A 20,653-nucleotide genomic window follows, 5' to 3' on the forward strand; every position below is an offset into this window, starting at 1 on the left:
AAAAGGATGCTTGCAAACCTGCAGAGATAAAGTGAAGTATATAAGCTTCAACTCACTCTATTGAGGCCACCATGATGAACTCAAATAATAAAGATGCGTTCTATATTTTCAAGGTAAAAGTACAGCCTAAGAAACAGTTATCAAAGTACGTCACAAGATCAAACCTATCCCCAAATCCTAGAAAGAAAAGTGAGACGATTACCAAAAAAAAAACACAAAAGAAGAAGCAAATCCTTTAGAACTCATTAGTAACTGTAAGGGAGATATTAAGGACCTCACATTGACGAGCGTTGCTATGATTAAGCCACAAAAGGAGGCAATCCTGGTGAACACATTTGATGCTCCCGCGGGCAGGTGCACCGATACTGAAGCGGATTGTCCGCATCCCCTGGGTTTCTGCACATGTCCTCCTCATCTTCAACTGCCGCCGTCGAAAATGCGGGATCCATGGTGGGCGAGTCACTATTAAAATCCTAATCAAAATTAATATAAACATTAACATAACTTTTTATTCACTACTAGATGGTGTATTAAAACTTGCATTTTAAGTGATTTGTAAGTTAAAAATTTACAAATCCTATTCTATTCAATCATGGATTTTAATTTTTTTTAAATAAAATCCAATGTTATTGAACTAATAATTTTAAAATTCATTGTTATTGATTATAAAAGTTTTGAGAGGATTTGAAATGATTTCCTTAGTTAAAAATAGAGAAATTCATACACCCCTAAGAGTTTGGACATGGATATCTCACATTGGATTTGAATTGGTTTGGGACTTGGGAGTGTATTCACTTCAAAATGTATATGAAATGAGTGCTGCATGGAAGAAAAAAAAGGAATTATTTCTAAAGATCTTTTAGTTTTTAATACACACACAAAAACACGTTAAAAAAAAAAAAAAAAAGGATTAACGGATATATAATAATTACACATCGACTAACAAATAATCTTCAAAGCCATTCCTTAATGGCTAAAAGTACACAAATGTTAAACGACTCAGTGAACAGTTCGACAAAATACTATTTTCTTTCTAAGCTTCTTGTTGGATCGCACGTCTGAGCCTTAGTCCATTGTCAACATCTCCCTCACGTCCTATCAAGACACCATCTCCTACATCCTCACTACTTTGGCTTTGGTTTTGGTTAGCCAGTGCAGCTTCCCCAAAGTTATGGAGTCTCCGACCAATGAGATAACGGTCATCACGGATAGAGTTGTGAAGGTTTCTGAACCACACATGGCATCTTTTTGCACAGAAGCAGAAGAGGCTCACCGAGAGACAACCTATCCACGCAAATCTGTAGACCGCTGAATTCACTACTAGCGGATATCCGAGCATTGGAAACACTCCTCTCGCCAGCACATAAGGCACACATAGAGCTGTTAGGAGTTTCATCACAATCGGGAACACAATCTCTCTAAGTACCCATAACCCTTGAAGCCTCGAGAATCCATCTTCCCTAACCCTCTCAAACTTTGCCCTCCAGCTATCATCAACTATTGGAAGCATATGATCCAGCATCACCTGTCCATTGTCATTGTTGTTTAGTGAAGAAATCTCCTTTTATGCAGCCAAATTTGCTGATTTAGAGAAATTACTTACCAGTCTTGTCCAGATCTTCAAAAATATGAGCCCAAGTGCCCAGTCTTGATACAGGAGGAAGACAGGGCTTTCATCTACTGGGACTCTCATTGGGACAATCACCAAAAGCTCAAACAGAAGTCCAATCAGTACCGGAATGATAAAAACCTGTTAAAAGTACAGAATCCAGTGTAAAAATGAAGTTTTTAATGTCACAAAAAAATTGAGAAACTAACAGCACAAACCCCTCACCCATATGGCTAACAGCACTGAGCTCTTGAAGACAATTCCACACCATTTCCATATTTGATTAAGCAAGACTGAAGTCCTCTTTGACTTGACATGCTCGATAGCATACCTGGCGCCAGATATGGTTGTCCAAAAGGCATATGTGCCAATGACGAATGCATACAGATCTACAGATTTAGGGGATTCTGTTAATATGTGTAAAGGTGCGAAAGAATGAACCAGAAGTTCAAAATTAACAAACATTACCATTGCATTTGATGCCATGAGTTATTGGAAGAATTGGGATGGCACTAAATAATGCTCGCCCAAGCGAAACTGGTACAACTATCAATGCCGAATTGAAGAGAAGAAGAGTCACCCATGCAACAAGTAGAAGAAGAATTATCCGGACTACAAAGTTGTACCTGCTAAAAAAATACGTTCATATCAGGGGAAGACCTAATAGAGTTATTTTATGTACCTAGTCAACTCTATAACCAAGCAAACACAACAGTTAATTACTTTAAGCATGCACAAATCCGAAACAACACAAAAGCTTTTAGTTTATTTCTAGAAGACTTACTCTGAATCAGACTGTTCTTCATCATCTTCATATTCCTCACCCATGTTGGCATTAGCGCGCAGGAGACTTCTGTTAGGGTCATCAGCAGCTGGAACCGCAGCCATAGCCCTGTCAGGTCCACCGACCTGCAATACTTGTGCTCTGTTCTGCCTTCCTGGTTCACCGTTTCCATTTTCCTGACCAATGTTGTCCTCTGGTCTTGGCAAGAGGAAGTCTGTCAAACCAAGTGCCCAACCAACACCGGTGAACCAGCAACGTAGAAGTGACTTAATTGTGGTCCGGAGTCTAAAATGCTCAATAATAAACGGTATGCATATTTGAAACAGTAGCATGTCGGCCGGAATCTCAGTGAATGGGTCAGAAACACTGCATAAATTGCAAAATTTCTTTAAAAGACCATATTCAATCTCAAACAGAAAATATTCAAAACAAGATGTTAGCCAATATTTCTTACGATATGTCGAGCGGGAAAATCGAAGGAGCCATCCGGATTGCAAGTTTGACTGGTAAAAAGACCAACATGACAATCAAACTCCCATATACTGCAACAGATAACAGTACCCTCCGAGCATGCTTGTGAACTGGATCATCAATCAAATCTCGGAAAGGATTGTAATTAGGATCTGCAGGATCACGAAGGAAATACAGAACTCCAGGGCGAAGAACCTACATTAGGTACAAAAGTGGGGAAAAAAATTAGATGGTAGCAGAGAACAAAAACTGTTACTAATATGAAATTATGCGCAAGGAAAACAATACCCCTCGAAGAAGGCTGACAAAGATGCTTATTTGCAGCATGTACATTATTCCGACAACCCAATGAACAAGTGAGCTTGCCAGTGGAGAAATTGATAAAAACTGTACCCTGTGAGACATTGTTTTACCAAACATCCTAACTGTGCAAACATCTAGCCACCACCCACACATCAGAGGGAAGACCCCAAGCTCAATGACCAAAAGGAAGGCAACTTTAATCATAGTCATCAGATGCCTCATTGCTGCCAAGAACTGCCTAAGGAGGGATGGTACAGCTTCGACTATAGATGCAATCCCATAAAATCTCCCAACGGTCAGTGGCTCACCCTTGGCATATCGAATCAGTGCAATGATCCCAAGGTAAAGGAACACCAGAAATACTATAAACATGTACCCAACAGCCAGAGTTGTAATATCAGATAGCTTTGAAGCCCCAGCAGCCGAACCTTTCAAGAAATCAGCACCAACTGATAGCGTACTGTTTGCTCCATTCATATCACTTCCATTGACTTTCACCATATCTGTGAGTTGACCAAGCAAGCCATTATCTTGACCTTCGTTAGTCAAATTTGAGACAGCAGTCAGCGCACTCTTCATAGTAATATTTTCCAATGATAGTCCAGTATCTGTCAAATGCATCGATGCGGTCACGACAGGGCCTCTAGCAGCAGCAAAAAGCCATGACACGTGATACAGTATAACCCTTCCTAATGTGAAGGGCACAAATATCACAACACCAAGGAATATCATATTGCTTGCTAGAACCTGCAAATTAAGAATATCATAGAGATTTAAGGAAGTGCCAATAATAAATAAAACAAGGGGAAATAGAATCTAAGAAAAGAATCACAAGAGTAGAAACATCAACTTACCGTAAAGGCATTTTCAACCAAATGAAACACTGGACCCTGCATTCCAACCAGCTCATCAAATGGTACATCTTCTGCACCATCGGCATCATCCAAACCATCAAACATCTGTTCAACCTGAGCCTCGAGACGGGCTGCTTGTATGTCCAACCTTGCCAAAACATTTTCAGGATTCCTTCTAACGATCTGACCAACCGCAGCACCCTGATCTCCAGCATCTTCGCCATTCCCCTCTCCGGCAAGATTCCTATTAGCTTGTCCAGCAGGTCGTCTTGCAGCACGAGCACCATTTCTGTCCCCGTCATCTTCTCTCTCTTCTTGTCCCCCTAGCTCTCGTAAATGCCTAAAGTAATCCCTTAATGAAGTCGCTCCAAGGAAGATGAAGACAATACTTGCCGATAGTAAGAACCCATGCAAACAATCAGTGAGAATTACTGTGGTGGAGATGTGGCTTAAGAACAACCTCTGAGCTTCACCAAAACTTCGCACAAAAGCCAATCGCCATATCCAGAATGTAATGAAAGGTATAGTGAGAAGCCAGACAGAAAGCACAAAACTCAACCGCAGAAAGAACTGCAAAACATGGCAAGCTTTCATGGCAATGCCAACTACAAACTCCTGGAAAGGGAGCCTTGACGGAGCATTTTCAGCATACACTGGGGAGAATGAAAAAGGATGCTTGCAAACCTGCAGCGATGAAGTTACCAATAAGCTCAAACAATAAGTAGATAAAATAAAAAAGAAAACTTTACTGTCAAACTTCTGTTAGGGTCTCTTCTAAGTCGAACTACTACCTAAGCGGCTAAGAGACACAAATAAAATTAAAAAGGAAACTTTACTGTCAAACTTAGGCTACGATGAATTCTATTAAAGATGATCACACAGAAATCGTATGCAATTGCCCATTCGTCCACCCAAAGGTCCCAAACTAAAAAGAATCATCAAAAGTAGAAAAGGTCGATCCATAACACTTCCGTTCAATTCAAAATTCCTAATACATGATCTAGATCTTAATAAGAATCCAAAATCTACAAAATCATGTACTAAAGAGGGAAAGAAACAAAACCTCGCATTGACGAGCGTTGCTATGATTTAGCCACTGAAGGAGACAATCCTGGTGAACAAACTTGATGCTTCCGCTACAGGCACACGGATACCGAAGCGGATTGTCTGCATCCCCAGGATTTCTGCAGATCCTGCACACGTCCTCCTCATCTTCGTCATCATCAACAAACCTTGACCCTGCCGCCGTCGCAACAGAGGGATCCATGTTTGAGAAAGGATTGGGGGAGGCCTGATTCGGCGACGAAGCAGATATGGAAGAAGAGGAAGAAGAAGCAGAAGAAGATACGGAAGGCTCCGAGACAACCTCAGAAGCGGCCGCGCCAGAGATAGACAACGAATCGGCCGAGGAAATCTCCATGGAGAAATCCGGGGTAGGAATAACGGATTGCGCAGACGGTGGTTGACGGCTGCGGTTGATTTGATACGACTCGACTCGGTGAGTCTGATAACGTCGAGCTAAGAGGAAAGGGGTCGTCTATCGCGAATTATTATTATCCTTGAGAATAAAAAAGAAAGACCGGAAAAAAAAAAAAAAAACACGAAGGCACCAAGTAAATTGATTATGGTAGGCCTAGACCGGGTCATGTAAACCGGTAATTGACAAAATTGACCTTCCCTCTAGCACATTTAATGACGGTTTGTGTCGGTTACGCGTCTTTAGATTATGGGTTTGGGTTTGGGTTTGGGAGAGAGCTATTAGCCCATTAAGGCCCATCACTCTTTTTCTTTTTTCCTCATCAGAGAAACAAAATCAATGGCTGAATTTGACTAATCACAGTTTTTGACACGCGAACTACTCTATGTGTGAGGTTGAGGAAGCAGAGTGAAGAGAAAGAAAAAAAGATAGAGAGATAAGGAGCCATGGCTTCGCTTTCGCTGCGCATAACTCCTTGTACTACTCCTCCTTTACGCCATACGAGAGCTAGAGTCTCCTGTTGCTCTTCTGGTACTTTCGTTTTTCTTTCCTCAAATTTGTGTGGAAATTGAATGTGTGATTGTTTGATACCCGGAGAATGCTTGAACTTATATCTTTCGGTTAAGTGTAGAAACCATCTTTCGTAGGAAAATGCAGTGACCATCTTTATAATTATGCTTGGTGGAGACAACGATTTAAAAGAAGGAATGTGTAATATATATCTCCAGAGACACATAAGGGATAGACTTAACGGTTAGAGTTTTCGTGCAGGGCATGTATCATTTATCAAAGATGTAGCTGCCACTGAACCTCCAATGCATCTTCAGCACTTGCTCAAAGTGCTTCAAACAAGAGGTAATATGATTCTCAATTTGTTTCTCAGTATGTCCAAGCTTATGTGTGTTTTGGATAGAACAGATTCTGCAAGTTCTGGCTACTAATTCCCTATTATAAGATATGTTATTTTGAGTACTCTGGCTTTGTTATAATTGAAGAGGCGAACCTATCGTTATTAGCATCCCTGTTGTTTTCATCTGCAGGTGAAACAATCATATCTCCTGGAGCTAAGCAGGGACTGATACCTCTTGCTATTCCGCTTTCGAAGAATTCTTCAGGTAAGAGCACATATTTGATCGAATCCATTAGCTTCTTTTTTATTTTTTTCAGGAGCTTTTGTTTATTTTTGTGTTTTCCGGGTTGATTGTCTAAGTAGGCTCTATTACTGCGCTTCTGAGATGGCCTACTGCTCCTCCAGGGTAAGAGGTTTGGATCATTCTTGGTAACTGTAGCAGTGGTAAATAAGTATTTGCTGTTGGGATATTCTTGAATTTTAACCTTTTGTATCTGAGAACAGTTTGGATATGCCGGTTGTGGAAGTGTGGAGGAGTGGAGTCCGGCTTATAGCTAGAAATGTAATGAACTTTTCATTCTTGACATACGCAGCTTATCTTTTCAAGAAGCAATTTTTACAGTTTCTGATATTCAGGTAGATGAGTATATTCACCGGATTTTGGTTGAAGAAGATGCACAAGAGTTGACAGAACTTTATCGTGCTTCAGCAGAGGCAGGTGAAAAACTTTACAGAAAGGGTGCTTTTGCTGAATCACAAATTGACAATCTTGATGTCTACGTCTTAAAGAAGGTAAGATTTAAAAAAACCATTAGTTATATAGAGATCAAACGTGTTATGTACACATACAATAAATAATATTTGGTTTTTTTGATTTTGCATTGTATAGGTTGGGCTATTTCCAGATTTGTTGGAACGGAAAGTATTACGGCATTTTGATGAAGGAGATCATGTAAGAATCTTTTATATAATATCATATCCTACAATCGTGAATCACTCTTGTGTGAAACGTTTAAAGGATTTCTTTTGTCTCTGTAAGATTTCAGCTATGGTAACAGGAGAATTTTACACAAAGAAAGACCTCTTTCCAGGATTTGGACGACCTTTCGTATATTATGCAAACATACTGCAGAAGTTCGTAAACAACACACTTATAATGTATGTATTTGTTTTTTTGGTGGAGAAATATTGAGTCACATGTTTTACGATTCTTATTTGCAGGGTAGGAAGGAATTCAGAAGCAAAAGACGCTGCTAGAGTAGCATTGAAATCACCTTGGTGGACATTAGGATGTTCTTATGAGGCATGGCAAAAGTTATTTTGTTGTTATTCTGTTTCGGTTAGATTGAGTTTTTAAGCATAAAAACTTTTTCACTGATATCTTGAAAATATGTAGGAGGTTGCTACTATTGCGCAATGGGAAGACGAGCAAATTGAATTCGTAAGGGAGAAGGTGAGTGATGAAGGTCGTCTTGAGGATTTGACTAAAGGCAAAGCCCCAATTCAAGTCGCGCTAGATGTTGCGGCTTTTCTTTTGGATTTGGCTTCTATTGAAGGAACTTGGTCTGAATCTGTAAACCAAATTGCTAAATGTTATAAAGAGGCTGGCCTACTAGAGATTTCCAATTTCATATTGTACACCGAGTGAACTCAAATCATAAAACTACTTGTTCATAATGCGAAAAGATTCTTCCATTGTTCAGTTCAGTTTTGGTAAAACTAGACAAAAACAAAAGCTAAACTATATATCATCATCGTCTTGCATGAACTTTGGCGTGTGTAGTCTTCGAACAAGTTCTTTTGGATTTCGTTGTTTCCGATCAAATGCTCTCATACATAGAAACCCTACACATCACCACACAAAATTCCTCAACAATTTGAATTTAATAATTTAACAATAAGTTTAATATCAAATTTGTAACATGTCAAAAATTCAACGATGAGTTTAATATCAAATTATTTATGTTACCTGTCCAAAAGCAAAGTTGAATCCGCCCTGTGTCTAAAAATCGAAAAATGGATGTCACCGACGAACCACAATATAGCGCACGTTTTTCTAAACCCTCACACCATTCTCTAGGAAACACAATAGGTTCAATACTTGACTCATAATCTGCAAAAACCTGAGAATAAAAAAAATGTTTACATTTTCTTTATAACTAAAAATAAATAACTTTATCTCTAAACAACTTCTTAAAAAGAAATTTAGGTAAAAAATACTTGCCTCATTGGTTTGGAAATATGTGCCATTGAGAGGAAAACCCGCTCGCATTGCTGTCCTACATGGAATCTGTTCAATTGCATCAACTCATGTGAGTTTTAAGTCAACAATGATAAAAAAGTTAAATTGTAAAATATTTTTACCAAAATTGTGCCACGAAAAGTATTAGCGATTTTTTCCCGTATAGCCCAACAATGCGAACAAGTTTTGATATTGCACAGGTTTGATCCTTCTGAGTTGCACTTTTTCTTTGGTGGTGTAAAGGAGTACGACGTTTCACCTAAAACATATATCCAATAAAATGATCAGTTTATGTTTACGTGAACAATGATAATTATATTTATACAATACCTGGTTGCCAAATAGCAAGAAGATACGGACTCGGATCATCAACTTCTCTTCTCTCGAACTAAGATGATATGTGTAACAAAATATACATATATATTTCTCAGATTTATATATGAAATTTGGAATTTTTTAATTTAGAGCATGTATGTACTTACATCTTGGAGGAGGTTATGATTATCAGGAAGCACATAACTGCAAAACAAGCAACCAGATTATATTAGAGTCACCATAATATGCATTAAATATAAGAAAAATATTTAAATACTTACACCACATGTTCGGTTCTTAGTCGATCATAATACTTGATTTTTCGCGGTAGCTTGATTGGAATGCATGCGTTTTCAGGGGTGAGAACCACTAATGCTTTTGATATTTCGTCATCAACACTGCTCAACGTCTTTCCACCGCTGTATCTAAGTTCATCTTCAACATTTTTCTTCAGTGCATCCAAGTCAAACTCAATTTCAGGAATTCTAGCATGTGGCTGATAAGAATTTACGCATGGAGTATCTTCGATATCTGTTATTTCAAAAATATCCGCTCTTGGAGAAGAAGGAAACTCAACCAGTGGCTCGCAATATATATCTTGATCGCTACATCCGGGAGAACCACATTCCTCTATCACATTTATATTTGATGTCATGTCATCAACAACATCTTGAGAATTTGCATGCGCAAAAGATTCATCGGGATTATGCGTTTTCTCTTCTGGACCTTCGAGAAGAACCTTCGAGCTGAAAAGAAAATTACATAACATGTGGATATTACTTATAATCTAACATTAATATATAGATAGCATGTGGCTTAAAAAATAGCTTTTACTCCCATCAAACATGTTTCATTCATACATTCTGTTAAAAAAAAAACATACACTAGAATGGTCTAATACTTATTTACTAATTCAAATATAATTGAACTATTTTTTTAAATACGGTTGATAAACTACATAAGAAATTCCTAACTATAAATTTTCTTCCCAGTTGGTATTGACTAGTTATCGAGCTTTAGAAATTATAATTGTTAAATTCAGTTATATTAATCATCGATGACGACCATCCAAGAAGGGTCGATGACCAAACTCGTTGCTTGGTCTCTCGTTTCTAAGTTGTTGTCACTTGTCACTATGGTCAAAAAGAGTAATTGGAAAATTATAACGTATGTACTGGCTTTGGTTAGAGCTCTAAGGAGATTGGTTTTCTGTTTAAGGTTAAAAGCGGTTTGGAAATACTCATGTTGATCAATAACCGATTCAGATCAAGTATACCATGTTTCTCCCATTCATAGAATCACTTTTTTTTTGTTAAAAAAAATAGTATTTATTATTAATTTGGTGATTTGTTGTGTTAATTTTAATAGTAATTTTTTCACAAATTCTTTTTATTTATGAAATTAACAAATTAATCTATCTAATCTAGGTAACCCAAATAAGAAGAAAAAACCATAGTGTACCTGATATATGCACTTGCAAAATATTTGCATTCTGACTTCATCGGACATGCGTTACAGTTTGGAACTACCTTTGTGCAGAATACCTATATTTAAATCTATGTGAATCAATATTCTCTTGATTAATCGACAAGTAACTTTATATAATGATATTTGTAGGCACCTTTCCAAATGTTATCATCTGATAATGCAGTTCATATCTGTCAAAACAATGTATCATCAAATTAAGTAATATATTTTCACATGGTATTGCCAATAATTAGTTTATCAAGTAGGAATAAAAACTTGAACTTACAGTGTTTCTTGAGGAAGTTTACATAGCCGTGGCCAGAGGTATTTTTGAATAGAATCCATTGAAGGGTACCTAAAGTTTATATAGGTGATAGTTGTTAATAAACTAAAATAATAATATACTAATTTTTAAAATTAAATTTTGTGGAAAAAACATAACTGGAATAATTGATGCAGTTGAACTCCATTTGGTAAAGGTTCAAGAGGAACCCAACCAAGTCGAACTGCTATACGACCAACATTTGTGTCAACCTATACACAAAAAAACAAGGTTTTGATCCGTAAGTAAGAGAAAAATGTTAAGTGAAAAGTTATTATAATTTTTCTATACCGGAAAAGCTGAATGTTTAAGTCCTAATAGCCGAACGCATTCAGCACTCTTTAATCCTATCCCTTCAATCTCCAATAGATATCTCCTGATATTTGTAAATAATGATATTTGTAGATAGTGAGATTTATTACATCATAAATCCAGTCAATGATGCTTATAAAAAAAATGAGATATATTAACATAAAAATCAACATAAACTTACTTCACAAGATCTGACGGTGCATCTCGGAGCCACTCAAGATCAATCATTCCATTTTGTTCAGCTTCATCGCTAAGAAATTTCTATAGAAAAAAAAAATGAAAACTTATGTTAATGTAAAAAATCTTTAGAATAAATTATAAACAAAATTCATAATAAAATTTAATTTTCTTACCAAAATTCTTTTTGAAAGAACCCTGAATTGTCCGCGTTTTTTGATGATGGTTTCAAAAGCTTGTTGGCCAGATAATCTCACACCATCCCAATTAACAGAGTCCATATGCATTTTGTGGCGAGAGCCTTGTTTTGTATACAGCTTCCTAATATTCTTCCAATCAACGGTCTCCTCTTCTATAATACCAGTTTTTTCATTTTTCCTTTTAGCAGTTTTCGCATGCACTTCTACATCTGCTATTGAATCCGCAGATAAGGTAACGAAGTCAGTACTCTTACCATCATCATTTCCTACATGATTTGGTCTTTGATCATCATCCATAACTGAGTCATTAGCATCTTGAGGTTCTTCGATGTAATAGGTTAGACCTTCTAAATCATCCATTGAATCCGTGGGAAATTTTGCAGCGACACTCATGAAAGCATTGCTGTAAAAAAAATTGTAATCAAAGTGATTATATTTCATCTCAACTGGTATATTATGTTTCTTAACAGTTTAAACTAAGATTTTACCTTGAAAGATAATCAGAAACATTTTGTGTCAAGAAAACTCCAACCACAGAGTCAACAACTGAACCTTTCCACTGCTTAAACTTTCTATTTCCTGCAAAATAATAATTGATATCATGAGAGGCAACAACATTACAAAAACAGTTTGATCGTACCAACGAATTCCTAACATATAGTATATACATGCATAAAATCATGCTAAATAAAGATGTAGTTTGATAGTAAAAGTAATAATGTACCTTGCAGAATATGCATTCGGTTAATAAAAAGATCTATTCGGCTTTTAAAGCTCTCTCTTTCTTGTTTCCACTTTGCCTCTGTCTCATTATCATCATATGATATGTTTGGATGATCATTCATCATTAATAGCTCCCACTCTTTAACGGTCTCTGGATCAAGATTAACCTTTGCAAGTACAAGTTTTTTGCTAGAACCGACCAAAGTTGTTACTCTTTTGTTGATCTTTAATCTTTTCATTTCTTTGATCAACTTAGCAATATCCTTAGTTTTCATGATAGGTCCTTCTTGGGGTACATTACTAGACGATTTCATGAGCGTGTCTGCAACAAAAATACAAAGGACAAAATATAGATATGATATAATGAAAAGCAATGTTTAATACTTATCAATTTGTCACAAAAAATAAAGAAAAAAGATATTGATTACCTTCAATGTGCAAAGGAACATCTGCTAGGGATGAGAGACCGTGATCTTTCTGATAACACATTTGTTGGACTAAATGCTCAGCAATAGTTTTAGTACTTTTATTTTTTCGCTTTGGGGCTACACAACTAACATGTCCCAGTGTCTCTGCAAAAACAAAAATGGCATAGCAGAAGAAAAAAGTAGTTTACATGCATATGCGATGAAATTTTATAATCTCTCTAAAAAAATAAAATTAAACAATTGATTACCTAAAGTTTGCAACGGAACTTCTGGTGTAGGTATTTCTTGATGATTCATTTTTTGGATCAATGGCATATCAAAATCTTTAGTTTTCTTAGATGCCTTCTTTAATGCATAAAGAGTTGTGTCTGTAATAAACAACAAACAAATGGTGAACTAAATATAGTATTAAAAATAATTAAAAATAAACATAAGAAAATTGATACTTACATATGTAAATAAAAATAAAAATTGGCTACCTTCAAAATGCAATGATACATCTGCTCCAGATGGGAGTACTTCTTGTTGGTCAAAAGACAAAGCAATTCTAGCCCATCTGACCACGTTCTTCTTGCGTTTAAACCTTTTTGATTGCTTTTTCCAAACAGGTAGAGGAAATGATATTGGAGATATCAAGCAATGGAAATCAGATCTACGGACTGTGCTCATCCTCTTTCTCCCCTTTGGGAAATTTGGTCCACAAATTCTGTTGAACTCAAGACAACTGATGGGAGCTTTTTTACTGAAGTTCAAACTTCGAACCACCTTTTTTTTTGACTTAGCATCTTTGCTTCTTTTTGGAAAACTTTGCTTTTGTGGAGTTAAAGGCTCAGCTATAACTTCATCTTCACTGTAGTCTTCCTTCTTCTTCCTTGTCTTGGATATAGTTCTAAGTCGTGTCGCAGCGGGATTCCTTGGTTTCTTCCCCTCTTCCATGATCCGAGGTCTGTGAAACCTCTTTCTTTTTTGTGTCCCTTTTGAGTTATTTATCTTCTCTCTTCCAATAACATGTTTTGAATCACCTTTCACCATCAAACAAAACAAAGCATAGGAGAACGTAAATAATAATCAATATTTCATGTAAGAGATGTATATTAAATGAAACTAACTAGGAAAGAATAACGGATAAATTTCCCAAAAAAAATTAAAAGGCATAAGGGAACACCCCTAAAGCCTAGCCTTTAGAAGTAAAAAGCCTAGCCTCTATGGAACGACTACAAGCTAACATGAAAAATCTAAGTGAATGCTTAGACTACAAGCGATCAAATTTTGTATAGAACCACTATAAGCTAAGATGAACAATCTAAGTGAAAAACTAACTTAATGGATCGTAATTAGTCTTACTATTAGCAATGACTTCCAATTATATAATTGTCAAATTAATGTGGAAAAAACTACTGAAAATGTCATTTTGACTCAACATAAAATTGTCATATACTCATCAAAAAATATATTAAAAAGTTTCTAAAAAAAATATTGAAGTTTTAGATTGTATTACCTTTTGAAAAAATATATTTCTCCTTAATCTCCTCTTCTTTGGAAGAATCTTTTGGAGAAATGCAGTCATCACTTTCTTGTGGCTTGTGGAGAGACTTGATAGATTTTCGTCTTACGTAGAAATTGAGAATCTGTTTAGGTTTAATTGGTGTTGAAGGAATAATAGTAAAAGAACTTTTGTCCAAATGATTTGAAAACTTCATTGTTATCTCCTGGAAAAAGAAAGTAACAATATAATAAATTCCAAAATCAGCTTATATATAGTAAGCTTTCGTGTGAAATACAATATAACCTCTATAAATTAATATTGTTGGGACCATGAAAATTATTTATTTATACAGAGATTTTCCTAATTTGGAAAGGTTTTTCAAAAAAATATTTAAACATAAGATTTAATCATGATATACATGATATTGTAAAAAACTAATATAAAAATCTAAAACTAAAATCTATAATTCAAAAACTATTCCCAAAATTTTTTTTCCCACCAAAAATTTGGGATTTTGAATAAAAAACTAATATAAAAATCAAAAACTAAAATCTATAATTCAAAAACTAAAAACCAAATCCAAAAACTGAATTAAAAAACAGCATCCATTCATGGTCTAATTTTCGCAATCTCATTAACCGGTGTATTAATAACTGCTTTATCCCTTCGAATATTTACACAATATTTGATCCTTAATTCTCCTCTACATATGCCGACTATATCTCGAATGTATTACCATAAATACAATCAAAAACGAAACTACCAAAAACGAATGTATAACCATATCTCGAATATATGCCGACTATATCTCGAACGTATATCTCGAATGTATACTACCAAAAACGGAACTTCATTCATTGAGTTTAGGCGTAACAATTAATTAAACAATTCTATGTTCAAACAGTTTGATGTTAATCATTATATTCTTTTATGTTAGGTAAAAGGTGTTTTGGTCTACTTCATATATTACCAAACAACAACCATCACACTGTTTCACAGGTATATAACTTGCCCAAGATGAATTTATAACAAGAATTTACAGATGGAGCAAATGATGAAGAGTAAACAGTTAATTGTATTGGATAGAATAAATTTTAAACTTTTAATATTTTTAAAATAAAAATTGATAAATATAAATATAAAAATAAATAGCAAAAAATATTTTAATTAATAGAAGTTTAAACTATCATAGAAAAATATTATTATTAGTAATTTAATATATTACAAAATGCTTTATCCTCCGATAAACCATATGAAAATTTCTTTTTTTCTTTACTTTTATATATAATTTTTCTATTTTATTTTATTAATTTTCTTTGATTTTATTCATATATACTTTCTTTATCTTCAAAACAGAATTTTTAATTTTTTTGGTATTTTTCCATTAAATCTATATTAATGGATCTTCCTAAAACTTATGTTAGCCCTTAAAAATAATTTTTTAAAATTTATATATCAAATTAAAATGCAAAAAAAAATTTTCCCGTGATACAAAATTCTAGTATCTTATATTTTAATTGATTTATTCCAACATTTAAAATATTAAAGATTTGTGATCATCCACCTCAATTCCTGAAATAACGAATGTAGATCAAGAAATGAGCAATAACTAACCCCATATTGATCATAAATGCAACCCCTTCAATCTTGTAATAATTCGGATTAAAAAAAACTCTAAGCTTAAACTCCAAATTTTATCTTTTACCGGAGATATGTATAATTTGATCTTTCAAGTTTATGAGATTTTTGTCAACAATTATAATCTTAAAATTTTAAAACTTAATTAGGTGTTTACAAATATATTTACCTTCACAAGACAAGGTAGAGCATATGTACTTTGTGGAACCAGAGATTCTGAAGCTGATTTGGTGGCTTCTTCTCCCACTTTCTGATAAATGTAAAAAAAAAAATGATATAAATTAGAATTATCTCATCAGCCAATAAATTACATCTCAATGATTCTTGAGAGAGATGACTAGAAATTGATCCTTACCATTGTCTTAAACGAAAGCAATTAATCCCAGTTTCTAATGTCTGCAATCCCTAATTTTATAACAACTGATCAAGGATTCCATGTATATCAATTATGCAAAGAAAAAAGTGTGATAAAAAGAAGACTCACCTATATGTTTCGACTACAGTTTTTTTTAGGGTAAAATAAGAAACAAAAAGAAAGAGTTCGTATATATAACTTTTTTTTTTCCTTTGTTCAACCATTTTCCTTTTTTTAAAAAGAATAGATTAACATTATCGTTTTAGATTTAGTTAAATTATTAAACCAGTGTTTTAAATATTTTAAATTTTCATGATATTCAGACGTCCTTAAAAGATTTAATCAAATATGTGAAATTTTTAATCAATAAATAAATAACTAAAATTTGAAAAATAAGTTTACGGAAAACAAATAAACTCAGCAGCATTTTTAGCCCAAAAGAAAATGTTAAGAATGTAAAATAAAAAAAAATATTTAACGAAAAAATGGGAATTATACGAAATTTTAGTACTTTGTGGGTGATTTGTTGCCAAAAAAAAAAACTATATCTACTTATGAACTAAATATTCCTACTTTGTACGTTTCTGTGTCAAATTATTTGTTTTGGTAATCTAATTTCAATTGACCAAAAACAAAGGTTAAATATTTCAATTGACAATAAGTCAATCCCAACGACTTACAACAATATTCAAGTCTATGCTTATTGGTTATATATTTTTAAAAATTTAGATCTGTATTAGCTGTTTGACCTGTGTCGATTTGGTTGTGACTTGTGTATTAAACCACTTCCGTAACACGCCATAATTTTTTTTGCATCTTTAACAAATAGTACATGATGTACCATGGAGAAAAACAAGAGAAAAACAACCAAAAAAAAATAAAAAAAAAAGGTAGGTACATTATTTCTTTGTTCGGAAGAAAGCAAAACAAAGGACGACGACAATGGAGATATATATATATTGCTTAACAAATACATAGAAAGGTCCATTTGAGAGGGTTGGTGAAAATGCGTTTTGAAAGTAATAGAGAACAAGGAAAAGGTAATAATCATCCAGTGCGGACAAACTCAGAGAGTAGGGATACTCTCAACTCCAGATTTAGCTGATCCGACGGCAGATAGTGATTCCATCACCAACAGGGAGCATACAGATCTCAATCCGAGGGTCAGCAGCGAGAGCCTTGTTGAGCTCAAGAACAAAGTCTCTGTAGTAACGGACGTACTTCCTCATCGGTGCATCAGCAGGAGCCACGACCGAACCGTTCCACAGAGTGTTGTCGTAGCCGATCACTCCTCCAACTTTCACAAGATCGATCAGACGTTTATGGTAGTTGATGTAGTTGTCCTTGTCAGCATCAACGAATATAAAGTCATATGTTCCATGGTTCTTCTCCTGCACCAACCCACACGCAATCATTATTTTATTAAGTTACTCTCATCCATTTAATATTTATTTATTTTCTTATATTTAAAAAGGAAACAAATTTCGTATATATTTATCAGAAAATCCCCAGAAAAATCAACCAAATTAGGCCATAATCTGAATTTTAATTATAACATTATTATCTTTACTTAATGGAAAATGGTGTAAAAAAGGATAGGTATGTCATAAAAGAAGAAGAATGCTTACGTCAGCAACGAGTTGATCAAGAACGGGAAGAGCAGGGCCTTCCCTGAAATCGATCTTGTGAGCAACACCGGCTTTCTCGATGATCGGTAAACCCAATTCGTAGTTCTCTCTGTTAACGTCCATAGCAAGAATCTGAGGATTGATTACAAAACAAACGAATGAGAATTATCAATTTCCAGTACTTGGACTCTGTTTCTACATATGAAAGAAACAGAGGAGGATAGATATGCATACTTTGCCGTCTTCAGGGAGAGCAAGAGCGGTGGCGAGAAGAGAGTAACCAGTGTAAACACCGATCTCCATAGTGTTCTTGGCGTTAACGAGCTTGATGAGCATGTTCAAAAACTGTCCTTCATCTGCTGATGTCGTCATTATGTTCCTGTTTGATTTGATCCATTGAGAATTATTTGACAACTTGGATCTTGGTTTTTTGGTTTTAAAAACGTAATTCGAAACGAGGATATAAGAAAACAAACCAGGGATGTTTAGCTGTCACTTCCCTGAGTTCCTTCATTGATTCGGGTTCCCTTGGATACACACTTGTCTCCAATATATACTGCATGTGTTTTTAATTATCAAGGTTTAGGAGTTATTGTTGGATTGAATCAAAACAATCTCTCAGAATCGTTTTGAGAAGGGGAAAAGAAACCTGGTAGAGATCGTCGCTCTGTAAGAGACTCTTGTGGCCAACTTCTTGGTGTCTGAGATTCTGAGATTGCTTCTGATCTTCTCCATTCGTAGTCGTCGTTGCTTCTGTTGTTGTCGTCGCCATTTTTTTTCTCTCTTCTCTGTGTTCTTGGGTTGAGATTGAGTGTTGTTGTGTTTGCTTTGGGTGAGTCACACAGATGGCATGAAAGGTTTATATAAAAGATTAAAACAATGAAACCGGTTCGAACCGGATTTGTTGTTTCCGGTGAAACCCGGTCCGGGGTTGGTGAATCCTCTCCTAACACGCAATTGGTCAATCGCTGTCTTACGTGGGTCCCATCCACTTTGGAGCTTCTTCAGAAGTTCAGAGGCATTTTTTTTTTCTTTTTTTTTTCTCTCGTAATAAGAGTAATAATGAAACGTATTTTGGCTCCGGGAAAAATCCATATTGAGATTTGAGATCAAGTGGTTTAGGTTGTGTTTTATGTATGTGTTGTATACATTTATGTAAGACATCTACACGACACATACATTTATGTATGATATCTACATGTTGTTATCATGTATTTACTCGCGTAGATTTTATTCTGAACTTGGAAGATTACAAAAGAGTGTGATGTAATGACACATTTACACTTGTTATATAAAGATATACTGTATTTTAAAAATATGGATTTTTATGTGATATAAAAGTTAAGAAGAAAAAGGTTAGACTTGGTGCGTAGGATATAGAAGACCGAGGAGAAATGGGAATAAAAGTGGATCCAACCACTCTGCTTCGATGTCAAGTGTCTTTGTGGTAGGTGAATATCTTGGTGGACGACTTCCTTTGTAATACTAATCAGTAATCATCCTTAAATTTCTTTCATACAACCCACTATAATTAAAAATAGAGGAGAACCTATTGCTTTTTAGGACTAGTAATTATATCACTTGAAATTGATAGATTAACATGTTCGATGACATATTGGTTTGATAAGTTTTCTAGTTTGATCGACTTCACATTTGTTGATTCCTCAGAGAAAAATGGAAATTAATACTATTAATCGAAGTAGGACAATTTGTGTTAATAATGCGATATTTTTTGGGTCCAAGTTTTCAAAAGCATGGAGCTAGGTAATGTATGAGAATGGAGCTGACCTACACTTGCAAGAAAATATTAATGCAATGTGCTTACTAACATATGTCGAACATATATAATGCATTTGGAAAAAAGAAGATAATTTTATGGAACGGACGGTCACTAAATAATTGTTGTGAAAGATGCGATCCAATTAACATACATTTATATAAATGGTGGTTATGAATAAAATAGTTAAAAAAAAAAAAAAAAAAAAAAAAAAAAAAGAATAGTTTCCTCTACTCTACATATGGAGGTTGAAGACTTAATATGTGCGTGGGATGGGCCGTCTGGATTAGCAACGGATCCTCTAACAGCATCAATTCATATTATATATGTGGAATCACAATTCACAAATGTTTTACAAATGCATGTTGGCTACTATATAACCAATATCATGAGATAGAAATAAGGATAAAGAGGCAATGGGTCAAAGGCATATATATGAGTCAACAAAACCGAGGTACGTGTAAATATATAATACCAATCAAGAACGAACCCCACCTATGCGATATTTGAGTTGCAAAAGATGGTTGTAATCTTTCTCTTTCGGTCGTGGTGTCGGAAGTTCAAAGTAACACACTTGACACATGTTCACATCTTCATTTTTCCTACACTAGTCTTTATTGTTGGGCCATAGCCCATTTCATCATACTTAGGCAATTCTTACGTTTCAGGTAAAAAAAAGGATTGTTTAGTCTTAAAGACCATCCACCATTGGTAACAACACCAACAAGTTGAGAAAGACGTTAACTAAAACAACATGAATAGACAAGACAACCCACACCACTAGAAACAACAAAGTGCGTAATATGGTTTGTGTATTATTCTATCCAGCTGATAATTAAATGGTGCTGGGACACGTTTATAAATTCTATTAGGTAGAGAGAGAGATGGATCTATATAGGGCTTTAGAGCAGGTATCTCTTGGACCTTTAAAAGCCCAAAAACAGAATACAAGTCAAGCCAATATGGGTTCCACTAAAAACTGCATGAGAGCTACGTGTACACTAACCTGTTTCATAACATACCATTTCACGTCTCAATTAACATTTTTTTTTTCTCTAAATAAAAATTACTTTTTATAGTAAGCAAACGTCTTTAAGTTTTTAAACGGTCCAATTTTCACATTTATTACAAACCCCCAAAAAAAAAACAAGTGAAAAGAAAAGGTTAGCACCAGCAAAGCGATGATGTCCTGGATAAAAATAAATAATCTTTACAATAAATAATGTCTAGCCTGA

At 34.9% G+C, this 20,653-nt stretch overlaps 4 protein-coding genes across 5 annotated transcripts; 1 reads left to right on the forward strand and 3 right to left on the reverse strand.

Annotated features, from left to right (window-relative positions):
• Nucleotides 1-895: 895 nt before the first annotated feature.
• LOC17878469 (probable E3 ubiquitin ligase SUD1) lies at nt 896-5,595 on the reverse strand. 2 transcript variants are annotated; one of them, XM_023779674.1, is made up of 9 exons: nt 5,085-5,595; nt 4,022-4,705; nt 3,153-3,914; nt 2,848-3,059; nt 2,394-2,759; nt 2,078-2,235; nt 1,835-1,998; nt 1,604-1,750; nt 896-1,525 (listed from the first exon to the last, which is right to left on the reverse strand). In XM_023779674.1, exons 1-9 carry the CDS (start codon nt 5,439-5,441, stop codon nt 1,034-1,036), a joined length of 3,342 nt encoding a protein of 1,113 aa, XP_023635442.1. In that variant the 5' UTR covers nt 5,442-5,595; the 3' UTR covers nt 896-1,033. The 2 variants fall into 2 exon arrangements, with proteins under 2 accessions (XP_023635442.1, XP_006283036.1); XM_006282974.2 differs by having other exon boundaries at nt 2,078-2,238.
• A 262-nt stretch (nt 5,596-5,857) lies between these two features.
• Nucleotides 5,858-8,055, forward strand: LOC17879379. The gene is made up of 10 exons (XM_023779676.1): nt 5,858-6,029; nt 6,270-6,353; nt 6,539-6,613; nt 6,712-6,754; nt 6,853-6,910; nt 6,985-7,140; nt 7,238-7,300; nt 7,388-7,482; nt 7,570-7,651; nt 7,745-8,055. The coding sequence occupies exons 1-10, from the start codon at nt 5,945-5,947 to the stop codon at nt 7,994-7,996; spliced, it is 993 nt and encodes a 330-aa protein (XP_023635444.1). The 5' UTR covers nt 5,858-5,944; the 3' UTR covers nt 7,997-8,055.
• A 29-nt stretch (nt 8,056-8,084) lies between these two features.
• LOC17879079 (DEMETER-like protein 3) lies at nt 8,085-13,566 on the reverse strand. The gene is made up of 18 exons (XM_023779675.1): nt 13,014-13,566; nt 12,535-12,678; nt 12,108-12,428; nt 11,872-11,962; nt 11,360-11,786; nt 11,188-11,267; nt 10,986-11,070; nt 10,815-10,906; nt 10,659-10,727; nt 10,527-10,563; nt 10,367-10,449; nt 9,187-9,651; nt 9,073-9,109; nt 8,921-8,978; nt 8,713-8,849; nt 8,573-8,638; nt 8,318-8,471; nt 8,085-8,193 (listed from the first exon to the last, which is right to left on the reverse strand). Exons 1-18 carry the CDS (start codon nt 13,564-13,566, stop codon nt 8,090-8,092), a joined length of 3,003 nt encoding a protein of 1,000 aa, XP_023635443.1. The 3' UTR covers nt 8,085-8,089.
• A 3,238-nt stretch (nt 13,567-16,804) lies between these two features.
• Nucleotides 16,805-18,483, reverse strand: LOC17877590 (caffeoyl-CoA O-methyltransferase 1). The gene is made up of 5 exons (XM_006284235.2): nt 18,291-18,483; nt 18,118-18,197; nt 17,876-18,020; nt 17,642-17,773; nt 16,805-17,404 (listed from the first exon to the last, which is right to left on the reverse strand). Exons 1-5 carry the CDS (start codon nt 18,411-18,413, stop codon nt 17,111-17,113), a joined length of 774 nt encoding a protein of 257 aa, XP_006284297.2. The 5' UTR covers nt 18,414-18,483; the 3' UTR covers nt 16,805-17,110.
• Between the last annotated feature and the right edge of the window lie 2,170 nt (nt 18,484-20,653).

The sequence above is a fragment of the Capsella rubella genome, unplaced genomic scaffold, assembly GCF_000375325.1.
Source record: "Capsella rubella cultivar Monte Gargano unplaced genomic scaffold, Caprub1_0 scaffold_7, whole genome shotgun sequence".
Classification (NCBI taxonomy): domain Eukaryota; kingdom Viridiplantae; phylum Streptophyta; class Magnoliopsida; order Brassicales; family Brassicaceae; genus Capsella; species Capsella rubella.

What these genes read in the sequence shown, in the direction of transcription:
- LOC17879379 (XM_023779676.1), top strand. Translation starts at nt 5,945, where the DNA reads ATGGCTTCGCTTTCGCTGCGCATAACTCCTTGTACTACTCCTCCTTTA. An exon ending in CAAAGTGCTTCAAACAAGAG is followed by an intron (nt 6,354 to 6,538) that starts GTAATATGATTC and finishes TTTCATCTGCAG; the next exon opens with GTGAAACAATCATATCTCCT. An exon ending in TGGCCTACTGCTCCTCCAGG is followed by an intron (nt 6,755 to 6,852) that starts GTAAGAGGTTTG and finishes ATCTGAGAACAG; the next exon opens with TTTGGATATGCCGGTTGTGG.
- LOC17879079 (XM_023779675.1), bottom strand. Translation starts at nt 13,566, where the DNA reads ATGGTGAAAGGTGATTCAAAACATGTTATTGGAAGAGAGAAGATAAAT. An exon ending in CTTTTCGTGGCACAATTTTG is followed by an intron (nt 8,639 to 8,712) that starts GTAAAAATATTT and finishes GCAATTGAACAG; the next exon opens with ATTCCATGTAGGACAGCAAT. An exon ending in CATATTTCCAAACCAATGAG is followed by an intron (nt 8,472 to 8,572) that starts GCAAGTATTTTT and finishes TTTTATTCTCAG; the next exon opens with GTTTTTGCAGATTATGAGTC.
- LOC17877590 (XM_006284235.2), bottom strand. Translation starts at nt 18,413, where the DNA reads ATGGCGACGACAACAACAGAAGCAACGACGACTACGAATGGAGAAGAT. An exon ending in GTGACAGCTAAACATCCCTG is followed by an intron (nt 18,021 to 18,117) that starts GTTTGTTTTCTT and finishes CAAATCAAACAG; the next exon opens with GAACATAATGACGACATCAG. An exon ending in CTCTCCCTGAAGACGGCAAA is followed by an intron (nt 17,774 to 17,875) that starts GTATGCATATCT and finishes ATCAATCCTCAG; the next exon opens with ATTCTTGCTATGGACGTTAA.
- LOC17878469 (XM_006282974.2), bottom strand. Translation starts at nt 5,441, where the DNA reads ATGGAGATTTCCTCGGCCGATTCGTTGTCTATCTCTGGCGCGGCCGCT. An exon ending in ATTTTCCCGCTCGACATATC is followed by an intron (nt 2,760 to 2,847) that starts GTAAGAAATATT and finishes CAATTTATGCAG; the next exon opens with TGTTTCTGACCCATTCACTG. An exon ending in TGAAGATCTGGACAAGACTG is followed by an intron (nt 1,526 to 1,603) that starts GTAAGTAATTTC and finishes GACAATGGACAG; the next exon opens with GTGATGCTGGATCATATGCT.